Consider the following 26,664-nt stretch of genomic DNA (forward strand, 5'->3'; position numbering starts at 1 on the left):
TAGAATGATACAATAGCTATAATTCCAAAGTTTGATCTTTTCACGTTTATGGAAGTTCTGTATTGATTTGTTTTATGAAAGTACTTGTCTCTGTCTGCATGAACTCTTCTTGCACTTTAACATCTTGCTGGTCTCTTTCTAACAGCTGTGTTGGCAAGCTTAAGCATCCTAATATTTACTTGGTAAATATTTGATCGCATTGATATCTCTGGATGTTGAATATTTAGAAAATAACAGTACAAGGAATTGTGTTTCTAACTATGTATTTGAAAACTGGTTGCTGGGTTCTTTTATATGTTCTTTTAAAAGTATGTTAAATTAAAACTACCAAAAAGATAGGGGTTGTTCAGAAAGCATGTATAAAATATCAAATGCTAAAACTGAAAGTTCTTTTCAGTTTGAGGCATTTCCCTTTAGAATTAACATTACTTTTCCTTATTCATTTTATTTCCGCCTTTATTTTCCTAACAATGTTTGTCATATTTTTAACACTGGGTTGGGAACAAGCTTTAAAACAATAGAACAAATGTTATCAAAGTTTGAATATCTGTATCTTCCAACAACAGCATAATTGTATCTTTTAAAGTAGCGGGTCCCATTGTTCAAAAATAGGAATTATCTGTGGCAATTGCTTGCTAAAGAATACTGTCACATCATTTTTTAAATTACACTATTTTTACTCTGGTATCTCAAAAACTATATACAGTGTTACCAAATGTATGGTGTAGGGGTCTTATCCTATAGAAGTTAGACAGTGTATCAAGTGGTCCCCCTATAAAACGGTTACTTAAGTCTGATCAGTGTTAGTGAAATATGCATTGCCTAACTTAAATGTTTTTGCTTCACAAATTCTACTCCTTTCATTGAGGTTTATTTTTTTAGGGTTTTTAATGACATGTTTCGATTGGAGGGTAGTTTGGAAGGTAGTCTTGGTCGATATTGTCACTTTTGCCTTGTAATCCTTATAAGACTAACAGTATGCATAAGCAGACATGTTGCTGAGTAATACTTTAAGAGAGACCGATTTCCTTAATATTGCCTCTGTGCTGTCAGGTTGAGTTTTTTTAATTGACATGTGTCAATGAACTGAGTTGCATATCAAGTGTGAAAGGAAAAAGGAAGAAAAAAACTATGCCTCAAAATATGCTGCACAAAAAGAACCTAAGAACCTCAAAATAACCGACAAATTACCATAATTCTAGCAAAGATCATGTATGGATTGAACAGCAGATACTGCTTATAAATCCTTTACTTCCATTCTGATAACCATTTGTCCACTACTTTCCTTTTCTTCTTGTGGCTCTACTAGCTCCCATTTGTCTACAAGCAGTCATGTTAAACAAATGCTGTCATTTGTTTATGTACATTTCCAAGAATTACAAAGAAGGATCTCATCATTTTAGCCCTGAGCTGCAGCTGCAGCTGCAGGTTGAAGAACAGTGACCATAACTGAATAGAACAGAAAAGTTGAACCTTCACTAAAATGCAATATTGGATACCTTTATTTGGGGAACACACATTTTGGACGTTTTATGTCATTATGTATTAGTACGTTTGCTTTTCAAACTATGTTGTTAATATAGATTCCACTGAATCCACTAGACAAAAATTTGTTTTAAAAAAAATACTCACCATGCGAGTATGTTATTTAACTTTGAACAATACATAATTCTCGATGCCAATACACACATTAAGTACTTTTAGCTAAAAAGAAATCATTAAATGATGCATATTTTGATTATAGTGAACAGTTGCATTGTGCTTAGCTATCAAACTTCTTATAGAAGGTGATCAACTGCTGTCTCCTTAATTAGCTTTTGAGCAGATGGTAGAAAGTATTACTCTGTGTCGCCCGAATGGATGGTCTTTGACCAGAAGGACGTCTACAGCATTTGCTACTGCTTTTGAAAATCAGGCAGAATTTGTTACCTGGAATTTGCAGTTCTGCTTCGTGCGTTTCTACAAACACCATCACCATGCGCTACTGTGTTTGACACAAGGTATAATTTCCATAAGAGCAAAGTAGTCCTTCAAAGCTTTTCTGTTTTTTAAGTAAAGTTGTGAGGCATCTGTTTAGCCACGATTCTTGCATCATACTGGCATAAAACAAGTTCAAATAGTTTAACCCTCCATTGACTGGGATAAACTACTTGTTTTAAATCTCTCGTAGCTTGAGCCTTGCTTTGTGGTCATGTTTCAGCTGACAGTCTGTCTTCATTTGTTCATCTATAATTTATTGTCTTTGAACAAAATACCATTGATAGACTAACAACTAACAGGATTCTATAGATATTTCTTAATGTGATAATGGTTAGTGACGTCACTCCTGAAGCTCCCTGTTATCATTTTCTTGAAAAAAGAATGATCTACATTACCCAAGGAATTACCTTGAGGCGGCCCTTTTCTTAGAGGCAGCTAGCCTCTGGTATCCAGGAGGGGGAGTGTCCCCTTATAGTCACACATACATCAAAGGGGACGCTCGCCGTGCGCCTACTTCGTCCTCTCCTTGGACCGCTTATCTAAGCAGGACAAAACTTTCTTTCTGATTGAGTCACATTTGAAGGCTTACAACTAGATCTGCTTGAATTAAACAATGTCTGTTTTGTCAACTTCATGATTGGAAACATCTCTAAAATTTTCTTCAGTAAGGTCAGATTAATGAAAGATAACATAGTGTCAACATCCGTGCTACCGTTCTTTAAAGTGCATTTGTTACGCTAGGGCTGCCTCCTGGCTGAAAGACTAGTGTTAATCTTTCAGAAGATTGCTCTGTTGGCCCAAGGTATGGGAACGCAGGAAGCCAAAGGGTTCTGTAAGTGGGAATTCCACGGATGGGTTTGCAAACAGTAAGGCACAGATTTTGTATTTAATAAGTCATTTCAATTAAAGTATTTATATAGGGTCCTGGAAGAACGTTTGTTGTGATAGTTAAATGCCATGCCTTAGTTTTCGTGACCACTACTGTGAAAGTTATCTGTACAATAAATTATTGAACCTTAAAATATGGACTTGTTAAATTCATAACACCTTTGTTTTAATTCAATAATACAACCTTCACCATGCTCTGCTTTTGCCATAAAAACAGTACGTCCTATTTTTGAACTTTTGGCACGTTTATGTTTGGCTGTGCCTCACCATTTTTATGGGAACCCTGTGAAGAGCTATGTGCATACAATTGTGCTGTTTCTTTTGTACGTTGGTCAGTAGAGGAAACGTTTTAAAAGGGGAGTCAGAAATTTAGAAAATAAATATTTTTTTAATTTGACATGCTTACAATGTACTATATTGTATCCCCTTGTTGAATGCATACTCTGTGTTAAGATTCCGTCCTTATTTCTTTCTGTCGAAACAGACAACCACAAAGCTTCTAGAAGGCTCACACCAACAACATGGTTTCCTTTCTCTGACTTACACGAAGGCTGTGACCAGAAATGTCCGCCACAAGCTCACGTCCAGAAATGAAAGAAATTCTCGAACGTTTCTGAAATTGTGTGAAGGCCAAAATGATAGCTCTCCTCATTTTCTCCATGAGATCCTTCTTTCTGCTCAGGCCTTCGACATAGTTTTATGTTTCCCTCTACTAAACGCCATTTCTAGTATATTTGAAGCTCAGCTGCCAAAGAGCCAAAAGGAAAAACGACAATCATCTGGTCAACCCATGCGGTCCCATACCCTTACATCACGCAATCTGCCTCTCATCTACATCAGCACAAGTGTGATCCGTGTCTTCTTTCCCAATGCAGAGGAGAAGCAGCACAGCACAGCAGGTATGCACACCCCTGGTGGTAATGGGTTAGTGATCGAAAACATTTGACAATGCCAGGTTGTTGTTTTTTTATTCTTATTCATTATATATATCCTTTAAGATACACTTTGTGTTATATTTGGGAATACATGAGGTAGCACAGCCAATCATTGCATTATAAGGGATGAAAAAGATGGGGGTGGAGTCTCTAAAAGTGATGTGGTTTCTAAAAGGGGAACGGCAAAAGAAGTGTAACTAGCATTTCTCCAGTATTGGGGTATCTTTCATAGATTCACATGCTTGAATCATTCCCCGTCGTGAAGTGGGAGTCCCACAGTATATAGAAAGCAATAAATAGAGATTTGTTTTTTCTTTTTTTTTCATTGAAGTCAATAGGAAAAAACACATTCAATTGTAAAACTATCAGCCTCATTAGAAAAAGCCCAAACTTCAGCCAATCAGGTGAGACCACCCCTTTAGAATCCTCAGCACAGAGGCTGTCTCTCAGATTTTCTACCGCACATTGTGTGTAAAGGAGTCTCCCTGAGCTCTGCTCAGTTTTCTTTCTCTTCAAGAGATAATCTTCAATTTTCGTCAAAGACTGTAAGATCTGCAGGACCTTTCCCAACAAGACTCTGAGAGACAGAGAAGCCAGGCTCTTACTTTGGCTTCAGAAAAGAAAGGCCAGAGAAGCTCTTTCTGAGGAGGAGGACAGCGACACATCAGTGGCCTCAAAGAAAAGGAAGAGGTCTGTGGAGAGCTTCTCCCCCAAGAGCAGTAAGTCAGCCAAGAAGCTGCATGCATTTAAGGACAGGCCAGAGGAACAAGCTTCAACATCCAGAGAAATGGGTGGTAAGGTTCGCTCAGAGCCATCTACACCTGCCTCCTCAGCAAAGAAGCTCAAAAGACCTTCAAGTTCCCTGCCACCGTCGACGTCCAGGAGATCCACACCGTCGACCACACCGTCGACGAGCGCATCGTCGACGGCAGGCCTTCCTTCATCGACGACAACAGCGACGGCCACGTTTACGGCTCCATCGTCGCCAATGATCGTTACCTCGTCTCCACTGTCATCTATGACTATAACGTCGGTGAGCTTGAAATACGGGCCATCGTCGGCTCACACCTTGAAGATTACAAAGAAACCGTCGACGGGTAAGAAGATGAAATCTCTACCGTTGACACACTCATCGACGAGTAAATTCAGAAGTTCTTCGTCGATCTCGCAGACGACAGCAGCGACGGCGACACTTCCGTCGACGGAAACCTTGTTGACGTTGGCACCGTCAACAGGAACTTCGTCGACGCTCACAGCACCGATAGCGGCTCCACCGTCGACGAGAACACCATCGACGAACGCTCCGTTGACGACGGCTCCGTCGGCGGCTCAATACCCTGATCCGATACCCAAACTTTTTGGAGCATCTCCTTACCGGCCACAGAGAATTCTACCAATAAAGAGCAGGTCGTCTCTCCTACTTTCATCACATACATCACCCAGTAAAGTCACACCAGTACCTCCGCAACATCTCTTTGCTGACGAGGAGGATGATGATGATGTATATTCTGATGATGGTTTCTTCCCGGTGGCACGTAGCCCATCTGAACTACGAATTAAGTGTCAGGAGGAAGATGAAGAAGAAGAAGATAACCAGCCTTATTCGGATCAGCAGAATCAGAGTCACTTGCAACTTCAGGAGCAGACAGTTCAGATGCCTGTCTCGTTGATAGCTAACCTACAGCAGATGATGCAGGATTATTATTCTAGATTTCCTCCACCTGGCTCTTCTACTCCGGTGCAACCTCCGCATACACCAGTGTTCACCCCTGCTAGACCATCTGAATTGCCTGATCCTACCACAGCTCCTTCATCTGGACAGGATATTGCTCCACCTTCATCTGAGGACGAGCAGGAAGAAGGTGAAATTCCTGACACTGACTCACTCATTCCAGAATGGGATGAATATCAAATTCAAACACCATCTCCTTCTACGCCACCGCCAGTGGACTCTCCGCCGCAGGATATTGGTGGCTTTCATAGTGTGATGGAAAGAGCTGCAAAAAGATTCCAACTGCCAATAACATCAAAGCAGTCAGACTGTTTTCTTTATGACTTCAAAGAGGATACTAGGAAGGCTGTAAGGGCTATTCCCATTGTTGACTTCATCTGGGAGGAGGGCCTTAAGGTCATGCAGACTCCATCCTCCATTCCTGCAGTCTTACCGAGACTTGAGAAGAAGTATAAAGCACCGGACAATTCTCCAGAATGTCTGGTTAGTCATCCTAAACCAGACTCGGTCATATCGCAGGCAGCTCAGAGAAGGTCCAGAAATCCATCAGCATCTCTGACTGCCCCCCCAGACAAGGAAGGACGTCGATTGGATTCGATTGGGAAAAAGTTCTCAACGATGGCGGCCACTACAGTTAGAGCAGCAAATTCCCTAGCAATCCTAGGAAGGTACGACCGCCAGATGTGGTCTGATATGTCGCAATTTATTGACAGGTTACCTGAAGATAGTAGAGCAGAAGCGCTCAAGATTCTACGGGAGGGTGAAAAGATCTCGGCTGAAATCATAGACTGCTCCATAGACGTCTTGTCTACAGGTTTTCGCCAGTTAGCCGGAGCGGCCGTACTCGGGCGTCAAGGGTGGCTGAAAGCTACTTCTTTTAGGCCAGAAGTACAATTAAAGATCCTGGACATGCCGCATGATGGCGAGCTCTTGTTTGGCAAGCATGTGGATGATGCGTTACAATCCATTAAAGCAGACACTGAGACAGCCAGATCTCTGGCAACATTGCAATACAAGAGACAGCCCTTTCGGGGAGCGAGAGGGAGAGGAACATTTTCTTATAGAGGAGGCACACATCAGTATCGCCAATACTCCTCTTACCAGGGACAGTTTTGTTCCAACTTTGGCCAGCAACAACCACATTCCTTTCGACAACAGTCATCCACGCATTTCAGGCAACAAGCGAGAGGAAAGTCGGCTTACAAGACCAAGGAGACGGCAAGAAAGCACTGACCTTCATCGGATGCCTGCACCCAGCCCCTATATCAACACTCTAATAGGGGGCAGAATTTCCAAGTTCCTCCACCAGTGGTCCAAAATTACTTCAGACAAATGGGTACTCGATATTGTCAACCGAGGACATACACTAGAATTCAACCAGCCTCCCCCTCATGTACCACCAAGAGGTCCCCCGCCAGCCCATCTCAACGAACTTCTGGAACAGATTACTATATTAATGAAGAAGGGAGCAATAGAGATTGTACCAAGGAGCCAGAGGGGAACAGGTTTTTACTCCTGCTTCTTCCTTATACGGATAAAAACAGGAGACTGGAGACCTATTTTAGATCTTCGTTCTCTCAACAAATACCTCAAGAAGCAATCTTTTCGTATGATCTCCCTTCAAGACGTCCTGCGCCTACTCAACCGAGGGGACTTTATGACATCATTAGATCTCCAGGACGCATATTTCCACATTCCCATTCACCCCAGTCATCGGAAATTCTTACGATTCAGGGTTGCAGGCACTCACTACCAGTTCAGAGTGTTGCCCTTTGGCCTCAGGTCGGCCCCAAGAGTATTCACCAAAGTTTTGGCACCAGTTGCAGCCCACCTCAGGCAACTAGGGATACAAGTGTTCCCGTATTTAGACGACTCGCTAATAAAGGCACGAACAACGTCAAAGGCTGCCAGGGACACAAAGACATGTCTATCTCTTTTCGGAACACTAGGCTTGACAGTCAATTACCCCAAGTCTCATCTAGATCCTTCCCAGAACATCACCTTTCTAGGAGCAGTCTTGGACACAGTCCAAGCAAAAGCCTTTGCTTCACACGACAGACGAAAGAAACTTTGAGATTTAGCAGCACGTCTCAGCAAAAGAAGGTCCGCTTCTGTGCGGACTTACAAGTCTTTTCTGGGGATGCTTTCGTCTTGCATTCCATTGATAGAAAATTGTCGTCTGCACATGAGAACACTTCAACAGCAGTTAGACAATCAATGGAAACAAATGGAAGGTTCTTTCAACGACGTAATTCGGATAACCCCATCAGCAAAACAAGCTCTCAAATGGTGGAAGGATACGCCTCTCATCTCAGAAGGTCTTTCATTCCTGAAGGACAAGCCAGCGCACATTATAACAACAGATGCATCCCTAGAGGGATGGGGTGCTCATTTGCAGGATCTTTCAGTGAGAGGGAAATGGTCCACTCAAGAGTCGACTCTTCACATAAACGTATTGGAGTTAAGGGCGGTTTCCTTGGCACTCAAATCCTTCCTCACAAACATCAGGGGTTCTTCAGTCTTGATAAGAACAGACAATACCACAGTCATGCATTACCTCAACAAACAGGGGGGCACAAGATCGCAAGCATTATCGCTAGAGATGCAGAAGCTGTGGCATTGGGTAATTTAACATCGAATATCCATCAGAGCAGAACATCTCCCCGGGATCACCAACACCTGGGCAGATGCCTTAAGCAGGACTCGAACCAGCTGCCACGAGTGGGAACTCAATCAGTCAGTTCTCGACCGTCTCTTTCGTCGTTGGGGCAAACCCAGTCTGGATCTGTTCGCGACCATAGACAACACGAAATGCCAACACTTCGCAAGCTGGCGACCGCAGAAGGGATCAAAGGGGAATGCGTTTTTTATCAGATGGTCAGGGATTTATGCATACGCTTTTCCCCCGCTTCCACTCATCCCGAGACTTCTGCAGAAAATGAAGAGGGAACCATGCAGACTTCTATTAATTGCTCCAAAATGGCCACGCCAGTTTTGGTTCACAGAACTCCTATTTCTCTCGGAGCAGCCTCACATTCGACTGAAGACACTACCGGATTTGCTAACAACGAATCAGGGTCAGGTCCGTCATCCCAACCCAACATCTCTTCGTTTATCAGCCTGGCTCCTGAATTCTGTGAATTCGACGGCCTAGGTATTCCTCCAGATTGCAGGGAGGTACTTGCCTGTGCCAGGGCTCAGTCTACAAACAGGACATATAAGTTCAAGTGGACGAGATTTTGCATATGGTGCTCAACTTCCAACGTTCATCCTCTAAAGTCCTCTCCTGAACAGATTCTGCCATATCTATTGCATTTAGCGAAATCCGGCCTTTCGCATTTGTCTGTGAGAGGGCACCTGGCTGCCATATCCCGTTTCCGACGAACGTCTCAGTCACCTTCTTTATGGTCATCCAGAATAATAAAACAATTTCTTAAGGGTTTGTTCAGGATGTTTCCGCCGATTCACCGTCCTTCACCTCAGTGGCATTTGAATATTGTGCTATCCCAGTTAATGAAGCATCCGTTTGAACCCATTCATAAGGTAGACCTCAAATTCATTTCTTTCAAAACAGCCCTCCTTCTGGCCTTGACATCAGCGAAGAGGGTTAGCGATATCCAAGCCTTCACAATCTCTCCACCTTTCATCCAATTCAAACCAGAGGTGGTCATTCTGAGAACCAATCCAAAATTTATACCTAAGGTTCCATCGTCTTTTCATCTGAAAGAGCCGGTGGTTCTGAGAATTTTTTTTCCAAATTCGCAAACTGGAGCGGAGCGTGCATTACATTCTCTGGACATTAAACGATGTTTAAAATTTTATATACAAAGGACTAGCAAGTTCCGTAAATCGGAGCAACTGTTTATTAGTTATGGACGGATCAATAAAGGCAAAGCCGTTACTAATCAGACCATAGCGCGCTGGATCTCTTCTGCCATACAGCTATGCCACCAGTTGGCAGGGAAACCGTTATCATCCAGTGTCAGAGCGCATTCCACTAGAGCGGTATCCACTTCGGCAGCTCTATTCGCAGGAGTCCGTCTGAGCCAGATCTGCAGAGCGGCAATGTGGACACGTGCTCATACCTTTACCCAGCACTACTGCCTGGAAGCTACGGACAGAATGGATGCCACGGTAGGACAAGCAGTGTTACGTAATTTATTTGCATAAGGTGAGCCAATAACCTTTTACCCTCCATCCTCTACGTATTGCCAGAATGATATTTTCATGTAAATAGATCTATGTGTAGATATATATATATATATGTATATAATCTTGTAGAGGGTTGATTTGCAAATGTTAATTACCTATATAAGTCCATATAGGATAAACTATACACAGGCATGCTTCTGGCGTTTCAGAACTCAACCATCTTTCCTACTGCTAACTACTCTGATTCAAGCATGTGAATCTATGAAAGATACCCCAATACTGGAGAAGAAAATAAGTTACTTACCTGTAACTGTGGTTCTCCAGTATTGGTATCTTTCATAGATTCACATGCGACCCACCCTCCTCCCCAGAGGGGCTCACCTCTTTTGCTTTCCTGTAATCACTAGTGCGGAGAAATCTGAGAGACTGAGCCTCTGTGCTGAGGATTCTAAAGGGGTGGTCTCGCCTGATTGGCTGAAGTTTGGGCTTTTTCTAATGAGGCTGATAGTTGTACAATTGAATGCGTTGTTTCATATTGACTTCAATGGAAAAAAAAAAACAATTCTCTATTTATTGCTTTCTATATACCGTGGGACTCCCACTTCGACGACGGGGAATGATTTAAGCATGTGAATCTATGAAAGATACCAATACTGGAGAACCACAGTTACAGGTAAGTAACTTATTTTCTTGTTTCCAAAAGGCATGGCCTAGGAAATGTGGGTTAAACCGGACTAAAATCCTGTCCTTCTCACATTATGCCATCTAACCAGTAACTGGGTGTACCTTTTAGTTTTCGGTTATCACATCCACACATATACTACAACAAGGTACATATGCCTAAAACATGGAAGAATGTATTGAATTTAACAGTGCTTGTTAGCATTATTAAAATAAATGAAGAACAGCAATGATTTAGTTGTGAATAATTGCAACTGAAAATGTTTTAATTCTAAAAAGATGAGAGAATGAATTAAATAATACTAAGGTCTGTGAACATGTTAGTGAGCTTCAGTGTGTGTCAGTCACTCCTTTTGTACACTTCATACTACTTAATTTACCTGTCTCTCAGATACCTCTTTCTTAGGTCGAGCGTGCAAGCGATTTGACCTGTTGTAAGTATTGTTGGCTTTTAACCACGCCCATTTCACGCCCATCACTTTAAATCCTTTGTGGGCTTGCCTTTCAGAAATCTCTTGATGTCACTGGTAATTGCTTTACCTTTGTCTCGCCTTGCGGCAAGTTTGTTACCCCCTTGCAGACTGACCCTGTTACATTGATAATTGCACAATTGCCAATATACTTCAGGGTGGGTGAACTACTTGTTCTTCTGTCCCTCCCCTTTGTGCTCCATGGCAACCTTGGCCCTCACAGCACGAACAGCGCAAACTCCCTCGGCGGTAATGGAGCGCTGGTCACATTGTTCACACTCTTACCTAATCAGAATCATTTCTTTTGACTCTCCTTTTCACTCTCCATAGCTTTCCCCAAAACACTTATAATTGATTAATGCTTTACAAAAAAACAGACATCTGCAACACGACACCGGTCACAACTGGAGAGACGATACTACAATATTCACTGCACTTAGGAAAAGTCACCCCATAATGCTTTGCAAACATACTTTTTCAAAACATGTTTGCCCTTAACTCAGCTTTTGGTGGTCCTAGGTCAGTGGGACCACCACCAAAATGTTCAGCATGATGCACTCTTTCTGTTTAGGTCATCTCTGGATCCCCCCCCCCCCCCCCCACTAGGTTAGATGAGACCCCAAAATAATAACCCCTCCCACCATTCAGTCCCCTTTTAAGCTCTTTCATGGCTAGAACTTTTGTTTTACAGCTTGGAGTAGTTTGTGTTCTAAGGGCCTGAAAATGTGCAAGACACTATGCCCTATAGGGGCTGAATATATGGTTGCACTACATTACTTTGTGGCTTTTATTTTCATGTGTTTATGCCCTCTAGGGGCTAATTATATGGTTACATGACCATGTTTCCTAAAAATGATATTTGTTGTCATGGTGTCCTCTAGGGGCTGTTCTGAGCATTACAGTCAGCATACTGCAACATTTGCTGCACTTGGTCATCCCATAATGCTTTGCAGGGCATTCCTTTATAAAACATGTTGCTCATAACTCAGCCTGTGGTGGTCCTAGGACAATGGGACAGCCTTCAAAATGTTCACCACAACCTGCTCTTTCTGTCTAGAACATCTGTGTCCTGACACTGTTAGTGGGGACCCCTAAATAATAACCACTACCTCCATTCAAGTCTTTTTAACCTCTCTCGTGGCTGGAGCTTATGTTTTTCATGTAGTTTGTGTTTTAAGGGTCTTGTTTGTAATATCATTGCAGTAGGCCTGCTAGCTCTGAAAATGTGTAATGCACTATGGCCTCTAGGGGCTAAATATATGGTTCCACTGCAATACTTAGTCATTTTCTTTTCATGTGGTTATGCCCTCTAGGGTCTAACTATATGGTAACATTACCATGTTTCTTGCAAATGCTATTTTCATTGTGGTATCCTCTAGTGGCTGTTCTGAGCATTACAGTCTAATGCCAAACATTTATTTCTGATAAAGGTTTTTATTGGGTTTATATGATAATTGTATATGTTTTATTAATCTCTCCTTATTGCCGTTAGGACCATGATGCAGGCCAACTTATCATCCTTATTTCAGTGTTTCAACACTCTTGATATGTTTGGGTGATCCTTCTAGTTTATTTCTCTAGTTACTCCTCTGTGGCGGTCTTATTTTGGGAATTGTGTTAGCCAGCCAGCAACTCTGATGGTGTGGTGGTGAAAGTGGTAATCCATTGGAATTAGCATGGCATATTTAAATTAGGATGCTAAATAGCAACATTTTCATTTCTGGCTGCAGATAGAGGAAGAAGGTAAATGGAAGTGCTTTAGTTATATGCAGGGCACTGGAATTAAGTGGCAGGAAAAGACCAAATTATGAGACAGGATTGACCATTTTATGTGGAAAGAAAAGTCTAGTTATGAATTTACAACAACAATAGCTCTAACTCAAGCAAATGCGAGACCCATTCATTGCTTTGCAAATGCTTGTTTTTCTTCATATCTTTCTGAAATCCTCCATGTGCATTGATTAGATTTCTCTTTTCTGTTCATTGCCACCTTTTCACTCTCTCGCTCACCTACTCTTTCAAATCCTCCACTTTACCGTCCCCACAACCAACCAACACCCCACTCACTTGCAATCTTTGAATTTGTTTCCGTTTGGTGCGGTCACTGTTTCAGCAGCTGTCTGTCCTTCACACACTTTCCCATAGATTGACAATTCCAGTTGACACAGATGTGACTATCACTTTGGGTGCCCTGCAGAGAGGCCTTGGATTGGATAAGCATGTAGTCAGAACACCTTTGTGATCCAATGAGAGGCACTGTCAGAAAATCACACGCAAGTCAGCCTCAGCTCCACCGCTGTCAGTCATGCCCATTAATAAACACCCACACAGGTTTGCAGCGCCAATTGATTTTCCAAGACACACACAATTCTTTAGCTGATATGTGATGGGATGTGCTGCGGATGGGGCCACAATGACAGCCTTGTGGAAAGTATGTAAGTATTTCACAGGTCATCTAGAGTTTCAAGTACATAAAAAGGCGTGGCAACGGTGGTCCGAAGTACAGTTGGGAACTCTGGTAGAGTTGATTGTTACCCATTCAATACCCCACACAAGAGTAGCAGTAATTAACATATCGACAAATTTTCCCCCAAATTCTACATAACGTGGAACCATACCCTTAATTTCTAAATCTTTGTTTGTGCTTCTTTCATGAGGTGTGTTTGTGTGTAGGTTAGCTAAATAGATAAGCAAAATCATGCATAGATATTGATGGAGACACCAGACTTGCCTAGGTAAAGTGGGCTGCTTAATGTAGCCTTGTAGACCATGCTTTGTGGGGTATTTAAAACTTGGTAGACAGTCAGCAGATCTGGCTGGGAATCTACCCATGGCCTGTGCCACCGAGGCAGTGGATCATCCACCCTCTGTTCTCTGCTGGTAGCCTCAGTGGCATCACCCTCTTCAGAGCACTGCATGCTTGCAGAGCAGGCACCATTTTTAAAGTAACTAAATGGTAAGCTTCTTTGTATTGAGAAAGTCAAAGTGGAACTTTGTTTTTCAGTGGGGAAACACAGATTCCTGAAATGCATTGGTGGCTCCTTGACAGATGGGCAGCTAAGTTAGAGGTTTACACCAGTAGAGCCAGTTGATGCTCTCCTGATGCAAACACGGCCCTGCCAACAACTCTAAATAGAGCAGGTGAGTTTGTCTGGCTAGAAGTACCACAGAGTTTTGGTGATGCTCCCGATTTGTTAAAGTTTCAATGAGGCCCTCGGTATCACCTCTGTCTTTAATCCTGGTATCTTGAAGCTGCCAACATGCAGTTTATAGTGCTAAAGAAAATAACAAAAAATAATCTGATAAACAAGAAAGTATTTTTCTTTACAGAGTAGGACAGGTTGAAGGTCGGTCAGGCATGTCAGTTTTTAGGTCAGGGAAGAAAAACAGGGCTCAAACCCCTCCACCTGTGTATGTAAAAAATGCATCATTTTGCAGTTAGCAAAACATAAGCATATATATTTATATATACACACACACACTTCAGACTTTCGAAACACCACATAAATGTCAACAATGCATGACAATGCAATGCAAATTGTCGGTAACAGCTACTAATACCTCTTTTATTGCAAATGCTGTTTCTTAGGCCTTCGTATCCTCAACATCTCTTTTCCAGGCAGTCTCACCAATCTACCCTTTTCCCCCCTCGCACGTTTTTGTCACTGTTTGACCTCTTTTTTTCTGTGAGAATATACAGGCTGTTCATAATTGTATTGCCCAGTTTCCGGCTTCATCCTGTCTCGTGCACCATGATGAAAAACCTTTGTTCTTTTCTGTCATTCTTCTCACATTGATTAAGGAAGAGGAGAATGTCTTTGATTTCTTACCTTCCAAATGTCATGCTTCATATATGATATATGTCCAGTAAGAACTCTAAAATCTTTATCTGTAGTTGTTACACCTAATGTTACCTTCATCCATAACACTTGTTTTCATCTGGCACCGGGCTTAGTAGATGAAAGAAATGGGTTAAAGAAATCAAACTTGGATCCTTAGGCTGATGATAACTGTATGGTCACCTTACTTTTGCCACAGTCACTAAAATGTGTGGAACGTTCTGGCTCAGCTGCTATCTAAAGATATTGAAGTGCACCAGTCACTAGCTGGATGAGTTTAATGCCTAGTTTAAGCACTAAGGTTGCCCGTATAGCTGTATTGAATGACATCAGATGAGACCCTCTTGATTCCATCTTCACCTGCCTTTTACTGTTGCACTTGTCCTTTTCCTCCAAATGCCCGCATTGAATAAAAACCTTCTTTTAATGCCATGCATGTTGTTGATAATGCCACCATCAGTTCTAGATTGGACTATTACAATACTTGCTACGTTGGCCTTCCTCTGTCAGCTATTTACAAGTTGCATGGCATAAGGCAACATAACTTGCCATGAATTTCAGGAAATTTGATAGGTTCTTTAGGGCTCACCGTAGGTAACATTGATAGCCTATTTCTAGAAGGGTCCACAAAGCGTTTATGAAACATGCCCATTGCTGCTTATGTGTTTGATTCCAGCTCTAAGCAATCTTTTCATTTTGGCCCCTTCTGGTATCAGTCACCTGATTTAGAAAGGCTTGTTGTATAGAAGTGTTCCTTCCCTTTTGTTTGTTTTTGTAATGCACTCTGTCTTGGCTTGTACAAAATAAAGGCCCAGTCTATGTTTAGGAAGGTTCTTAGAATCCTTCTATTGTATTGGTTATCGCCATAGATTTTCTGATATTGTTAGTCAGTTATGCTTCGGACGCATTTTGCATCTTATGAGTAACAATTAAGTCCATATCTTAAATTAATAGGTTTTCAAGCTGTTTAGTGGATGATTTCAGGCACTAAACTCAGAGCCGTTGGAGCCACACAGTATTTCCTCGAGTAAAAATGGCAAAATACTAAAGTTCAAACCAGAAACTTAACAGTCACACATCCCGAAATAAAATGTGTTAACCCACTAATCTCACTAGTCTGAGACTTCTAAATGTGTGCGGCCTCAAACATCTCGATGTCCCACAACGTCCCGATGAGCAGACTGCAAGCATACCTTTGGTCAACAGACAGCATCATCTTTCTGAAAATGGAATTAAAAATATTTCCTGACCTAATTGCCACTTAACTGAAGGAATTTTCTGAGAATTGGCAAAAAAAGTTTGTTGCCTTGAAATGACTTTACAGAAAATTAAATTGCTTTGAATTTAAATCTGTAGAATCTGCTTTTTATTGTCAGGTCACTCATTCCCATTTTTAAAGATTTCTGTCAGTAGCCTGTAAACATATTCAACTCCACTAGAACATGCTTCTGGTAATCATATTGAGTTTGAGCAGTGTGTTTAAAATGCCCAATTTATCACTCTGTTTTCCCGTATTGGCTCTACTGATAACTCAGCAACATTTTTAAAGTGTTAGTCCACCTACATTGCGCCCCTTCTGAAGTTCAAGTCTAGTTGCTTCTGTGTATCCACCCACAACCTAAACTCACACAAACCACTTGGAGGCGACCCACTTCACAGTACACCTGAATTATATATTGCATGGAAAAAAAGTACAGAAACACAACATCTGGAAAAAGCAAATGCTCATGTGAAATGTAAAAATAAGTAAAACATACATAATGTAAACAAGGACGTTTCCCCTGACATTGATTACCTTAATGTTGTTTATGTCATTGTTAAGAAATACATCATATTTTTTATCTGTAAAGTCAGAGGCATGAATATAAGGACCACAGAGAGTTGTTTCAAAGTAAGTTTTCAATTACTGCCAGGTCCGTTTAAATCCATAACGAGAAAAGTACTTCACCTTAATTGAGAAATTGAAGAACAAGATCTTAATATGAATTATCTGCAGCAACGTATTGTGTCAGCTGGACAAACCAATCTACATTTTTATTTGTATTGTAATTATTTTACAAGATCTAACGTGGTGGTAACAGGATGCTGGAAAATAAAGCCAAAGAAGTCAATAAATACAATCGGGCACAAGTATCAACTCCTAAATTTGGAGACGAGAAAGAAACATTTTCATAGTCAAATTTACAAAGAGAAAGGATGCACAGACAGACAATCAGGGAGATCCTGAGGATCCAGTAGAAAAGGGGGGGAGGGTTTCGGGCCTGTGGCAGCACAGGCATGAAAGCAGAAAGAATTCAAACGGCTCTGCAGACTGTTGCAGAAGCACACGGCTCAGCACGCTTGGAGTTCCAGAGGCGAGGCTGGGCTGCAGAGGAGGTCCGTGCAGAGATTTCAGGACATCAGGGTGCTGGATGCGTTTGCTTATGGTCTTTGTCGAAAAGCAATCCCCAGCTTACCGGCCAGGTAGGGACCGTGGACCATGAGGAGCACTTAGTAGATGTTGCAGCAAGGGTTGAAGTACATGCAAAAGTGAAGGAATATGACCTGTGAGGGGAATTCAGTGTCCTGAGTTCCAGGCTTTCTCTGTAGCAGGTAAAATCCTGCAGCATCCTGTGGTGGTGATGTAGGAGGTGCTTATCCTTAACTTTTAGTGTTACAGCGGGTGTGTAGGCGGTAGCATTTTAAGCCAATCATTACCTCAGGGTCATAGCTGTGAATCTCAGTCGAGCTGGCCCAGCCTTTCATCCTCCTAAGGCAGTTAAAATGAGAAACAATGTTAATGTGTATAACTGTATAGCACTCTTTTTTCTTTTTATAAAGTTTGATAAGTGTTCACATGATTACTCAAGTATTGGAACTTTCTGAATCATTCCTTGTTGTCAAGATGGGAGTCCCTGGTACATGAAAAAGAAGTAGTGTTGTCACAGACATAAACACAGAGGTCGTAGGCCTTTTAGTTTAGTACCATATCATAGTCATTATTTTTAAAAAGGATTAAACTTAACAGTCAACCAGTTGCAAGACACCACCCTGTAGAACCTTCCTGCGAGAACCTCCAGTTCCTCAGATTTTCTACTGCATGTCATACTACGAAGTCTTCACTGAGCTCTGCTCAGTTTTTTCCTGTCATAACTCTTCAACATGATTTCTATTGCTTTTCTGCTGATTTTCTCAACGACATCTCACAAATTTACCCTGGACATTAGGTATTCTGTGTTTTTTGGTGTCTCAAACTGACATGTTAATATGTCGGACATACCTGAAAAAGGACTCTTCAGACCCTGTGGCACTTGCAAAAAAACAAAAAACAGGCTCCACATAGATGAACCTCACCAGGATTGTATATACTGCCTCTATCCTGACCATAAAACCAAGGACTGCAAGGTATGTTGCACGTTTTCGACTAATACTCTAAAGGACCATAAAGGACGACTCCCTTCTATGGCTCCAGAAACTAAAAACCAAAGGAATCCTGTCTCTGATGTTGAAAGTGATACATCATATATATCCTCTCAGAAGACGCCTCATAAAAGACCTAAAGATGCGTCGACAGCTCATTCGTCTGATGAACCACCTAAGAAGGCATCCAAGAAGTCTTCTCAGGCTTCCCAAAAACACCACAGCCCATCCAAGTCCCCTCATAAGAGAGGCCTCCCTTCAAGACAGAAGGAGAAGAAAACTGCTTCAAGCTGATCAAAAAGACCTTAAAAGTTGACCTCTGAGCCTCCAACACCTCCACCTCAGGTGAAACACACTTTTAAAAAGCATTCATCTGCTCTTCTGACAGATGGGTCATCAATGACATCACAGTCAACAAGAAAATCATCGTCCACAGCCCCATCAACGACGAAGGTCGTTACAGCAACATCAACGGCGTCTACAGCTAACATCATTAAAGTGTTAATGGTGGCATCTTCATTGTCGACGACATCATGGTCGACCAGCAGTACACCTATTTCATCGACTTTGAGGATTACTTCCTCGACGCACCCGTCGACAAAGATGATAACACTGCCATTGACAACAACTCTGTTGTTGACGACATAGACGACACCTCCATTGACAGTGAGCAGGCCATCGACAGTACTTACTCCGTCATCAACGAATAAACTAAAACCATCTTTTCTTAAGCTTACATCATCAATGACCATGACGACGAGCAAACCTATGATAAAACAGAAAAGTCAAAAATTAATTACACCGGCCCTACATCACCAAGTAAAGTGCCTTAACTACTGCCCTCCCACCTCCTGGATGGAGACTACAAAGAGGATAGTCTTTTTGGTGCTGAATGTAGCTCTTCAGAACTTAATGTTAAATGTCAGAAATATTCTGATAAGGGGGAAAGCTAAGATCAAGACTTCTAAGCACCACAAGAACACTTTCAACAACCCCAGCAGTACCACAAAGACATGATATACACGTCATCAACATTACTTGCAGGCCTACAACTGATGCTGTCAGACTACAGAAAAAGATTCCCTCCACCCTCAGGTCCTGCTCAAAGCAGCCCCACAATAGGAATTTCAATACCGCTTTAACCTTCCACTCCGTCACCTACACAGCAGTTGCCTTCCTTCCAACAGTTTCCACATTCTCCACAGGTGACACAATTAGATGACCCCCACATCATCTGAGGAAAAGAAAGAAGGTGGTAAGCTCCAGGACTACCATGATGAATGGAATGATTACTTATTACCAACACCCTCATCTCTGTCACCAAAACCATTTGACTATCCTCTGGAAGATCTAGGAGGTTTCCACAACATCTTGGAAGGAGCATCCCTTTGTTTCAGACTTCCTACTCAAACATAACAAGATGACTGTATCCTTTACGATTTCAAGGAAACTTTCAGACAAACTGTCAGGGCCATGCCCATTATTAATTATATTTGGGAGAAGGGCCTAAAGGTGATGCACAATCCAGCCTCAGTTGCAGCAGTGTTGCCGTGGCTCGATAAAAAAAATATATATATAATGCCCTGGAGGGTGCTCCAGCCTGCCTGATTGGTCATCTCAAACCAGAATCTGTCATCTCTCAGGCAGTGCAAAGAAGATCCAGGAATCCTTCCACACCACTAACAGCACCCCCAGATAAGGAGGGTAGACGCCTTAACAACACAGGGAAGCATTTTTCGGCTATGCCAGCACTCATAGTCGGAGCATCAAACTCACTGGCTCTACTTGGCAGACATGATCAGCAGCTATGGTCTGATATTGCTCTGTATCTAGACAAGCTTCCAGACGACATTAAAGTAGAGGCTAAGAAAATCTTAATGGACGAAGAATGCACATCTTAAGAGGTGATAATTTTTGTGATGGACATTGCTACTACTGGATTCAGGCAGCTGGCTGCAGCTGCGGTTTTACGCAGCCAAGGCTGGCTTAAAGCTACCTCATTCAGACACAAGTTTCAGACCAGAATATTAGATCTACCCTTTGAGGGACAGGCTTTGTTTGGAAATAACTTCGACAACACTCTCCAAACAATGAAAACAGATACAGACACGGCCTAGTCGTTAGGGACATTGCAATACGGAAAGTTGCTCTTTCGTGGAGTCGGAGGAAGAGGACCGCCATCTTATAGAGGGGGATAACAGCAGTATTGTTAACCCACATATTCCTCATCTAACCAACAATTTTGGACCCACTACCAGAAACGACAACCAATCAGTAACAGACTTCCTCCCAGAGGAAAATATGGAGGACAGAGCAATGACCTATTCCAGGCGTTAGCTACTTCTCTTCCTTTTCCAGCCATACCACTGGAGGCAGATAACAACAGATCAGTGGGTCCGGTTCGGGCACAAGCTGGAACTCATAATGACACTACCTTCAAGACCACCTCAGCCTTCTGTACAAAAATATCTGTGTCTTCTCAAATGGGAAGTCAAGAACAATATCACAAAAGGAGCTATAGAATGAGTTCCCCTATCACAGAGAGGTAATGGTTTCTACTCCTTTTTCTTCCTAATTTGCAAGACGTCAAAGCAGTGGTGACAAATCTTGGATTTAAGAAACCTCAACACATACCTCAAAAGACCACCTTTCCAAATAGTCACATTGCAAGATATATTATAGCTCCTCAACAGAGGCAACTATACATCGTCCCTAGACCTTCAAGATGCTGGTAAGACTAGCTGCCAACACGCACATACAACCAGTGGCACACAGGACCTTTGTTCAAACATTAAAGTGAAAAAAGTACAATTACAGCCCAGATATGAATGGACATTTATTGAACCCAGTCTCTGTCACGCTGCCTGCGGCTCTGCACACAGCTGCAACCAGACCCCATGTGAATCACAGACCACTAGAGTAAGCAAGACTGTGTTTACACGAATCTACACGACAGTCAGTGGAAACCTTCCAGCCTAACACAGGGATCTCTGTTGGAGGCTAAATGGTCCAGATTGAAAACAGGAAACAAAGCTTTCTCATTGGAGTGGACATAATGACCGCTTTCAGTGCTCTCTTTGTTGGTCTTGAGGAATGTTGATGGTTTCTCCTGTTCAAGAAAAAGTTGGTTGTCAGCCAGTCTCTCTTGGATGTGAAGGCTTTTGGATGACAGTTTCAGTACTCTGTCCTGGTCATGGGAGAGGAAGCCGGCTCCTCGTGGATCTAGGGAGGTAAGATGGCATCTAGTGCTTTCACCTAGGATAGGCCAGATTCCCCAGAACTTCTGTGGCACTCTCCTGGTTGGGTAGTATGGTTTCTATTAGTCTCTCCTCGGTGGGGAGAGCTCAATGGCTTCTGACACTCATCTGGGTAGGATAAGAGTAGGTCAGTGTCCACCACCCCCTCAGAGGCTGACGAAAGTGGAGGTGGATATGAAGCCGACTTCTGGGAAGAGAGAGTAAGAGATTCCATCTCCTGGACTTTGGGAGGTGAGACGTAAAGTGCTTCCACAAAACACTTCTTGGTAGCAAAGATAAGATTACTTCCACAGCTGCCTCTTGAGCGGTGGATGACTAGCACAGCCAGGTAAGATGGTTCCCACTACTCTCTCCTGTGCGAAAAGACAATGGTAGCTTCCACTGATCCGTCTTGTGCAGGTAGCGCACATTGATGTCTGCTGTTCTGTCATCACCTATCCACCAACCTGGGCAGGTGGGCACATGAGCGAACAATGTGAGGAATCTTGGTGCACATGGACAGACACTGTCAGGAACCTGGACATGTGCACCAATGCTTTATTGACACCTGTGTTTGTCGGGAGTGGGCACCAACGTTCTGTTTTGGGGTCTGGGATAAATTTTTCAGCATTAGACTTTGACCCAGAGCAAGAGAGTGAAGGCAGAAATGGGAGAAGGAAGGGTAAGATAGAAAGTAACAAAGGGAAAAAGCAGGGATGAAAAATAACTCACAGTTGTGAGATAAAGATACAGGAAATGGAGCTGGGTGAACAATGAGGTAATAATGTAATGAGGATCAGGCAGCCTTAGTACTCAGCATAAGAAAAACGTTTTACACCTCCACTTATTTTTGGGGGAAAGCACTGATTTCCACTGCAAGCTAATCAAAAATCAAATTGACCAGTGAGCAATTGAGTGTAAAAAGCACAGCATATTGGTCATGGCCAGTTACAATCGTACTTAGGTAGAACAGCCCCTCGACACATAAAAATTGAGCACTTATGCCTCATTTTTGCTTTTTCGATCTGGGCGAATACTGCCAGACATGTTCAATAAGTTCTTTAAATAGAAGCTTCCTTCTTTGTAATTGTCACAAGATGAGTATTGACCATATTTTGTTTTGTTGCCTAGAGTTAACAATCGAAATATATTTAATATCTGCCCATTGTAGGCTTAGAATTTGCTCTTGCAGACAAGCTATTTATATTTTCTTTACTTGGCACTGACTGACCTTTTCTAGCCAGTGTTGTTAAATTTATGAACTTGCTCCCCCAGGAAATTAACAGGTGTTAAATTAGTCTTTAAATCTATTTTTAGGGAAAACAAGGATTTATGTACTGCAGCCCACTTCTATTTTAGATGTCTGTGGCTACTTTTTAGGCTCGTCTGCACAGCTCATGTGCTGTGTTGAGAGGCATATTGTTTACAATTGAGTGGCTTTACAACCTGCCCACAACATACTATTATTTGTTTATGCTGTCACTCATTTGCAATCTTTTGATTGATTTAGCTTCCTTTCCTTTTTTATGCTAGATCCTCCCTGGAGCATGGTCCAAGTACATGTGTTCTTCCTTGTCTTTTTTGTAACACACTTTTTTTTGTTTTACAAGCGTTTTGGTATTACTTCTGGATGTGCAGTCTGCTTTCCTACATTTAACGCAGGCATACGGATTCTTATTTATGTTGCTTTCACCCTATCTGCAATCTCTATTGATGATCTAGTTATATACACTCACAACTGTACTACTCTAATCTATGCCACTCCACTCTGTGCCACTTCATTCCACTCTGTTCCACTTCATGTCACACAATGCCACTCTGACACACTAATCTACACTATCTTACTCTACACCACTCCACACCAAGCCACTCCACTCTACTCTGTCCCTCCACTCTACGCCACTCCATTCTACTCTATGCCACTTCACGCCACTCCACTCCACACACTCTGCTCTGTGCCACAGTACTCTTTGCCACTTTATACCACTCAAGTCCACACTACTGCACTCTGCCGTTCTACTATGTCTATCAACTGAGTCCCACTCCACTCTACTCTATGCCCCTCAACTCTCCACCACTTCATTCCACTCCACTTCACACAATGCCACTCTTTGGCTCTCTATGCCACTCCACTTTATGCCACTTGACTCTGCCACTCTACTCTACCCCACTCCACTCTAGGCCACACCTCTCTGTGCCACTCCACTCTACACCGCTCCACTCCATGCCACTGTACTCCATGCTACTCTACTCCACCCCACTTTATGCCTCTGTGCTCTACGCCGTAGCACTCTGCTCTGCGTCACTCTGCTCCACGCCACTCCATGCCACTCCACACAATGCCACTCTGAGACTCTGCCACTCTACTCTTTGCCACTCTGCTCTACTCACGTGATTTCATTCCATGCCACTCTACATCACTCTACCCAACTGCACCCCATTCTATATTAGGCACCCTTTGTTTCCGCAAACGTGGTGCTTTTAAACTACTGTTTTTTTTTTGTTGCCATAACTGTTTGTAATTTCCCTCCAAGATTTTCCCAAAGTCCCCTTCGCCCCAATCCCCCACTTTTCTTTTCTTTTCACAAGGCTACATACACATCAGTGGTTACCTGGAGTGTGTTTAGGAGACTGCTTAATCTGCTCTGTGAGTTAAACTGTGTTTGGAAAGTGTATGCACTTCTTTTTGCCTTGAAAAAGCCATTTATTTGAGTGCGCAACAAGAAGTATTTCAGTGATTTCTGATCTGTCCCTTACCTGGAAAGTATACTCTGCTAGCTTGGAAGTGTGGACTCTACCTGTCTGTATCCAAGGAGATTCTAAATAGAGGAGGACCTTCCTCCTCCCCTCCACAGGGGCTTGGGCCTGGTGATTGGCTCCCAGGCAACCTGAGCCCTCTCCTCACACCTGCAGTGGGCTTTTAAGTTTGTGGAGGGAACCCCAAGACAGCCACCTTCATTTTGTGAGCCCAGCTCTACCTGCGTCCTAATACAGCCCAGTTAGCCAGATGCTTAGGAGACTGGTAAGAACCCAGACTTTCTGTGTATTCTTGTTATTTGTTAGAAAGTGAATTTCTCCTACCCATGCCTGTTTATTTTAGGTTCCCTGTGTTTCCGCAAACTTGGTGCTTTTAAACTGCTGTTTTTTTAACCTGTGACTGTTTGAAATTTCACTCCTAGTTTTTCACAAAGACTGCCTCAAGCCCCCCCCCCCACCCTTTTTTTCACAAGGCTGCTTACACCTCAGTGGCCACCTAGAATGTGTGATTTAAACTGTTTGGAAAGTGTATGCACCACTTGTTTTTGCCTTGAAAAAAACATGTATTACAGTGCGCAACAAGCAGTATTTCAGTGGTTTCTGATCTGTTCCTAACCTGGAAAGTAGACTCTGTGAGCCTGAAGTGTAGATTTTGCCTGTCTGTATCCAAGGAGATTCTGAATAGAGGAGCACCTCCCTTCCACAGGGGCTTGGGCTTGAGGTAACTTGGCCCTTCAATAAGTTTATATTGGTTGTTGTATATGTTGTTGTGATTGTTGCTGTGGTTAGTATCTGGAGCGGCTTGCAGTGCTAATTAGGGGCAGGGCGGCGTGCGTGGGTGGGGAGTAATTAATAGTAATTAAAAAAAAAAATTGCCTAAGTCTTCGCCACCACCTATATGCTGCTCCTCTCCTGCGCAGATAGGCTGCAGGCACAGGCTCCCAGCCTGCTCTACAGCCAATCCTGATGCTTCTCAGAGCAGCGTCAGGATTGTCTGGGAGTGACCAGCCAGGGCACTCTTAGGCAGACCGGGAGCCTGTGCCTGCTCTCTCCAGTCCAGCAACACAATGCCGGGCTCACTGCTCATGTTTGTTTGGCTGGCCTGAGACGGCTGGCCAAACATACATGCGCAGTGAGGGGTAGTGTTGTACTCCCCCCCTAAGTGCACGTCACAGCCTGTGGCCATGCCCCTTTACCAAAAAAAGATAATAAACATCGTTTTTTATCATTTTTTGGTAAAAGGTTCACTGCTGTTTTGGGGGGGGGGGGGGGGGGGGAATAGGTACAGACGCTCCTCCGCCCTAGCGGAAAAGCCACTCCAGGTTAGTATTTCTATTGGCTTAAGGGATACAGTTTGTGTTCTGATTGGTACGAGGGCTAGGGTTCCTATTGGACAAAGTTTTTATGGTTCTTGTTGTGATTGGCTGTCATGGCTAGGGTTGTGCTTGGTACTAGGGCTAGGGTTCCTATTAGTCAAAAGGTTTTAGCGTTGCTGTTATGATTGGCTGTCAGGACTAGGGTTGTGATTGGTTAATAGGGACAGCCTCCCATCGGGTTTAGGGTTAAAAATCTGGCCGGTTAGGGCTAGGGTTCCATTGGCCAATAGGGCTATTTAAGCCTAGGGCTCAGGGCGTCAAGCTAAGGGCAGAGAGGAGAGAGGAGCAGCTGCCTGTTTGGGCCTGTCTAACTCATGCACTACAAACAAACCTCATACAGATTTCAGTGTCTCAAAAACCACAGAACCCCACATACCACACCTACACACATATCCACCACAGCTACAACATTAAGACACCTTCATTCTCACACGGAACTCAACTCTTTCCATTACCACTAACAAATTCACACATCACCCACACAACACAAAGCCACATTCCACACAAATCCTGACCAATCTTTATTCAAAAACTCTCACTCTTCACAAACATCTATCACATACACTCCAACACAGCAAAATGAATTTACCCTTTTCTTATCCATTGCACAGTTTAGAGCCTTAGATTATGATCCACATACTCCTCCACCACCCCTAACCCATCCGTCTTCCACCCTAAACAAATGCAAACAAAATAAACAACATACCATTCTTAACAACTTTGCATCCCCCTGTCTACTACACAACATGGCCACTCTCCAAAAAGAACCAAACTCATCATGTCACTCTCAGCCACCAAGCACTCCACCAACACACACAGACCCAACAAAATGCCTCCTAAACCTGCTGGACGAGGAACACAATATAGAAAAACAAAACTATTGTGACCCGGATATAGTTATCACAACTGGTAACACACCTGCTACAAGCTCTAAATACACTGCTCACCCTTCTCCAAAACAAAATGTACCCCCCCACCAAAAAACACAATTTCTAAACTGCCTGCTCATAAATGCACGATCACTCTAAAAAAACAAGCACCACATCTACTTCCTGCTCACTGACACACAACCTAGCTTATATCCATAACAGAATCATGGTTGTGAGATGACAGCCCCACTGTTGTATGAAGCCATTCCTCCAGGCTATCAAATCATCACACAAAACCATATAGGCAAAAGAGGAGGTGGTGTAGCTGTTATTCAAACAAGCAATAAATC

At 42.8% G+C, this 26,664-nt stretch overlaps 1 protein-coding gene across 3 annotated transcripts in view; it reads left to right on the plus strand.

Annotated features, from left to right (window-relative positions):
* The window catches only part of VPS13B (vacuolar protein sorting 13 homolog B), a 2,423,697-nt gene that overhangs the window by 1,333,990 nt on the left and 1,063,043 nt on the right, over positions 1 to 26,664 (plus strand). For all 3 annotated transcript variants that reach the window (XM_069220546.1, XM_069220545.1, XM_069220547.1), the window contains exon 29: positions 3,353 to 3,767. In XM_069220546.1, coding sequence (XP_069076647.1) covers positions 3,353 to 3,767 — 415 coding nt within the window. The remainder of the gene's footprint in view (positions 1 to 3,352; positions 3,768 to 26,664) is intronic.

This window comes from Pleurodeles waltl, chromosome 2_2, assembly GCF_031143425.1.
Source record: "Pleurodeles waltl isolate 20211129_DDA chromosome 2_2, aPleWal1.hap1.20221129, whole genome shotgun sequence".
Taxonomy (NCBI): domain Eukaryota; kingdom Metazoa; phylum Chordata; class Amphibia; order Caudata; family Salamandridae; genus Pleurodeles; species Pleurodeles waltl.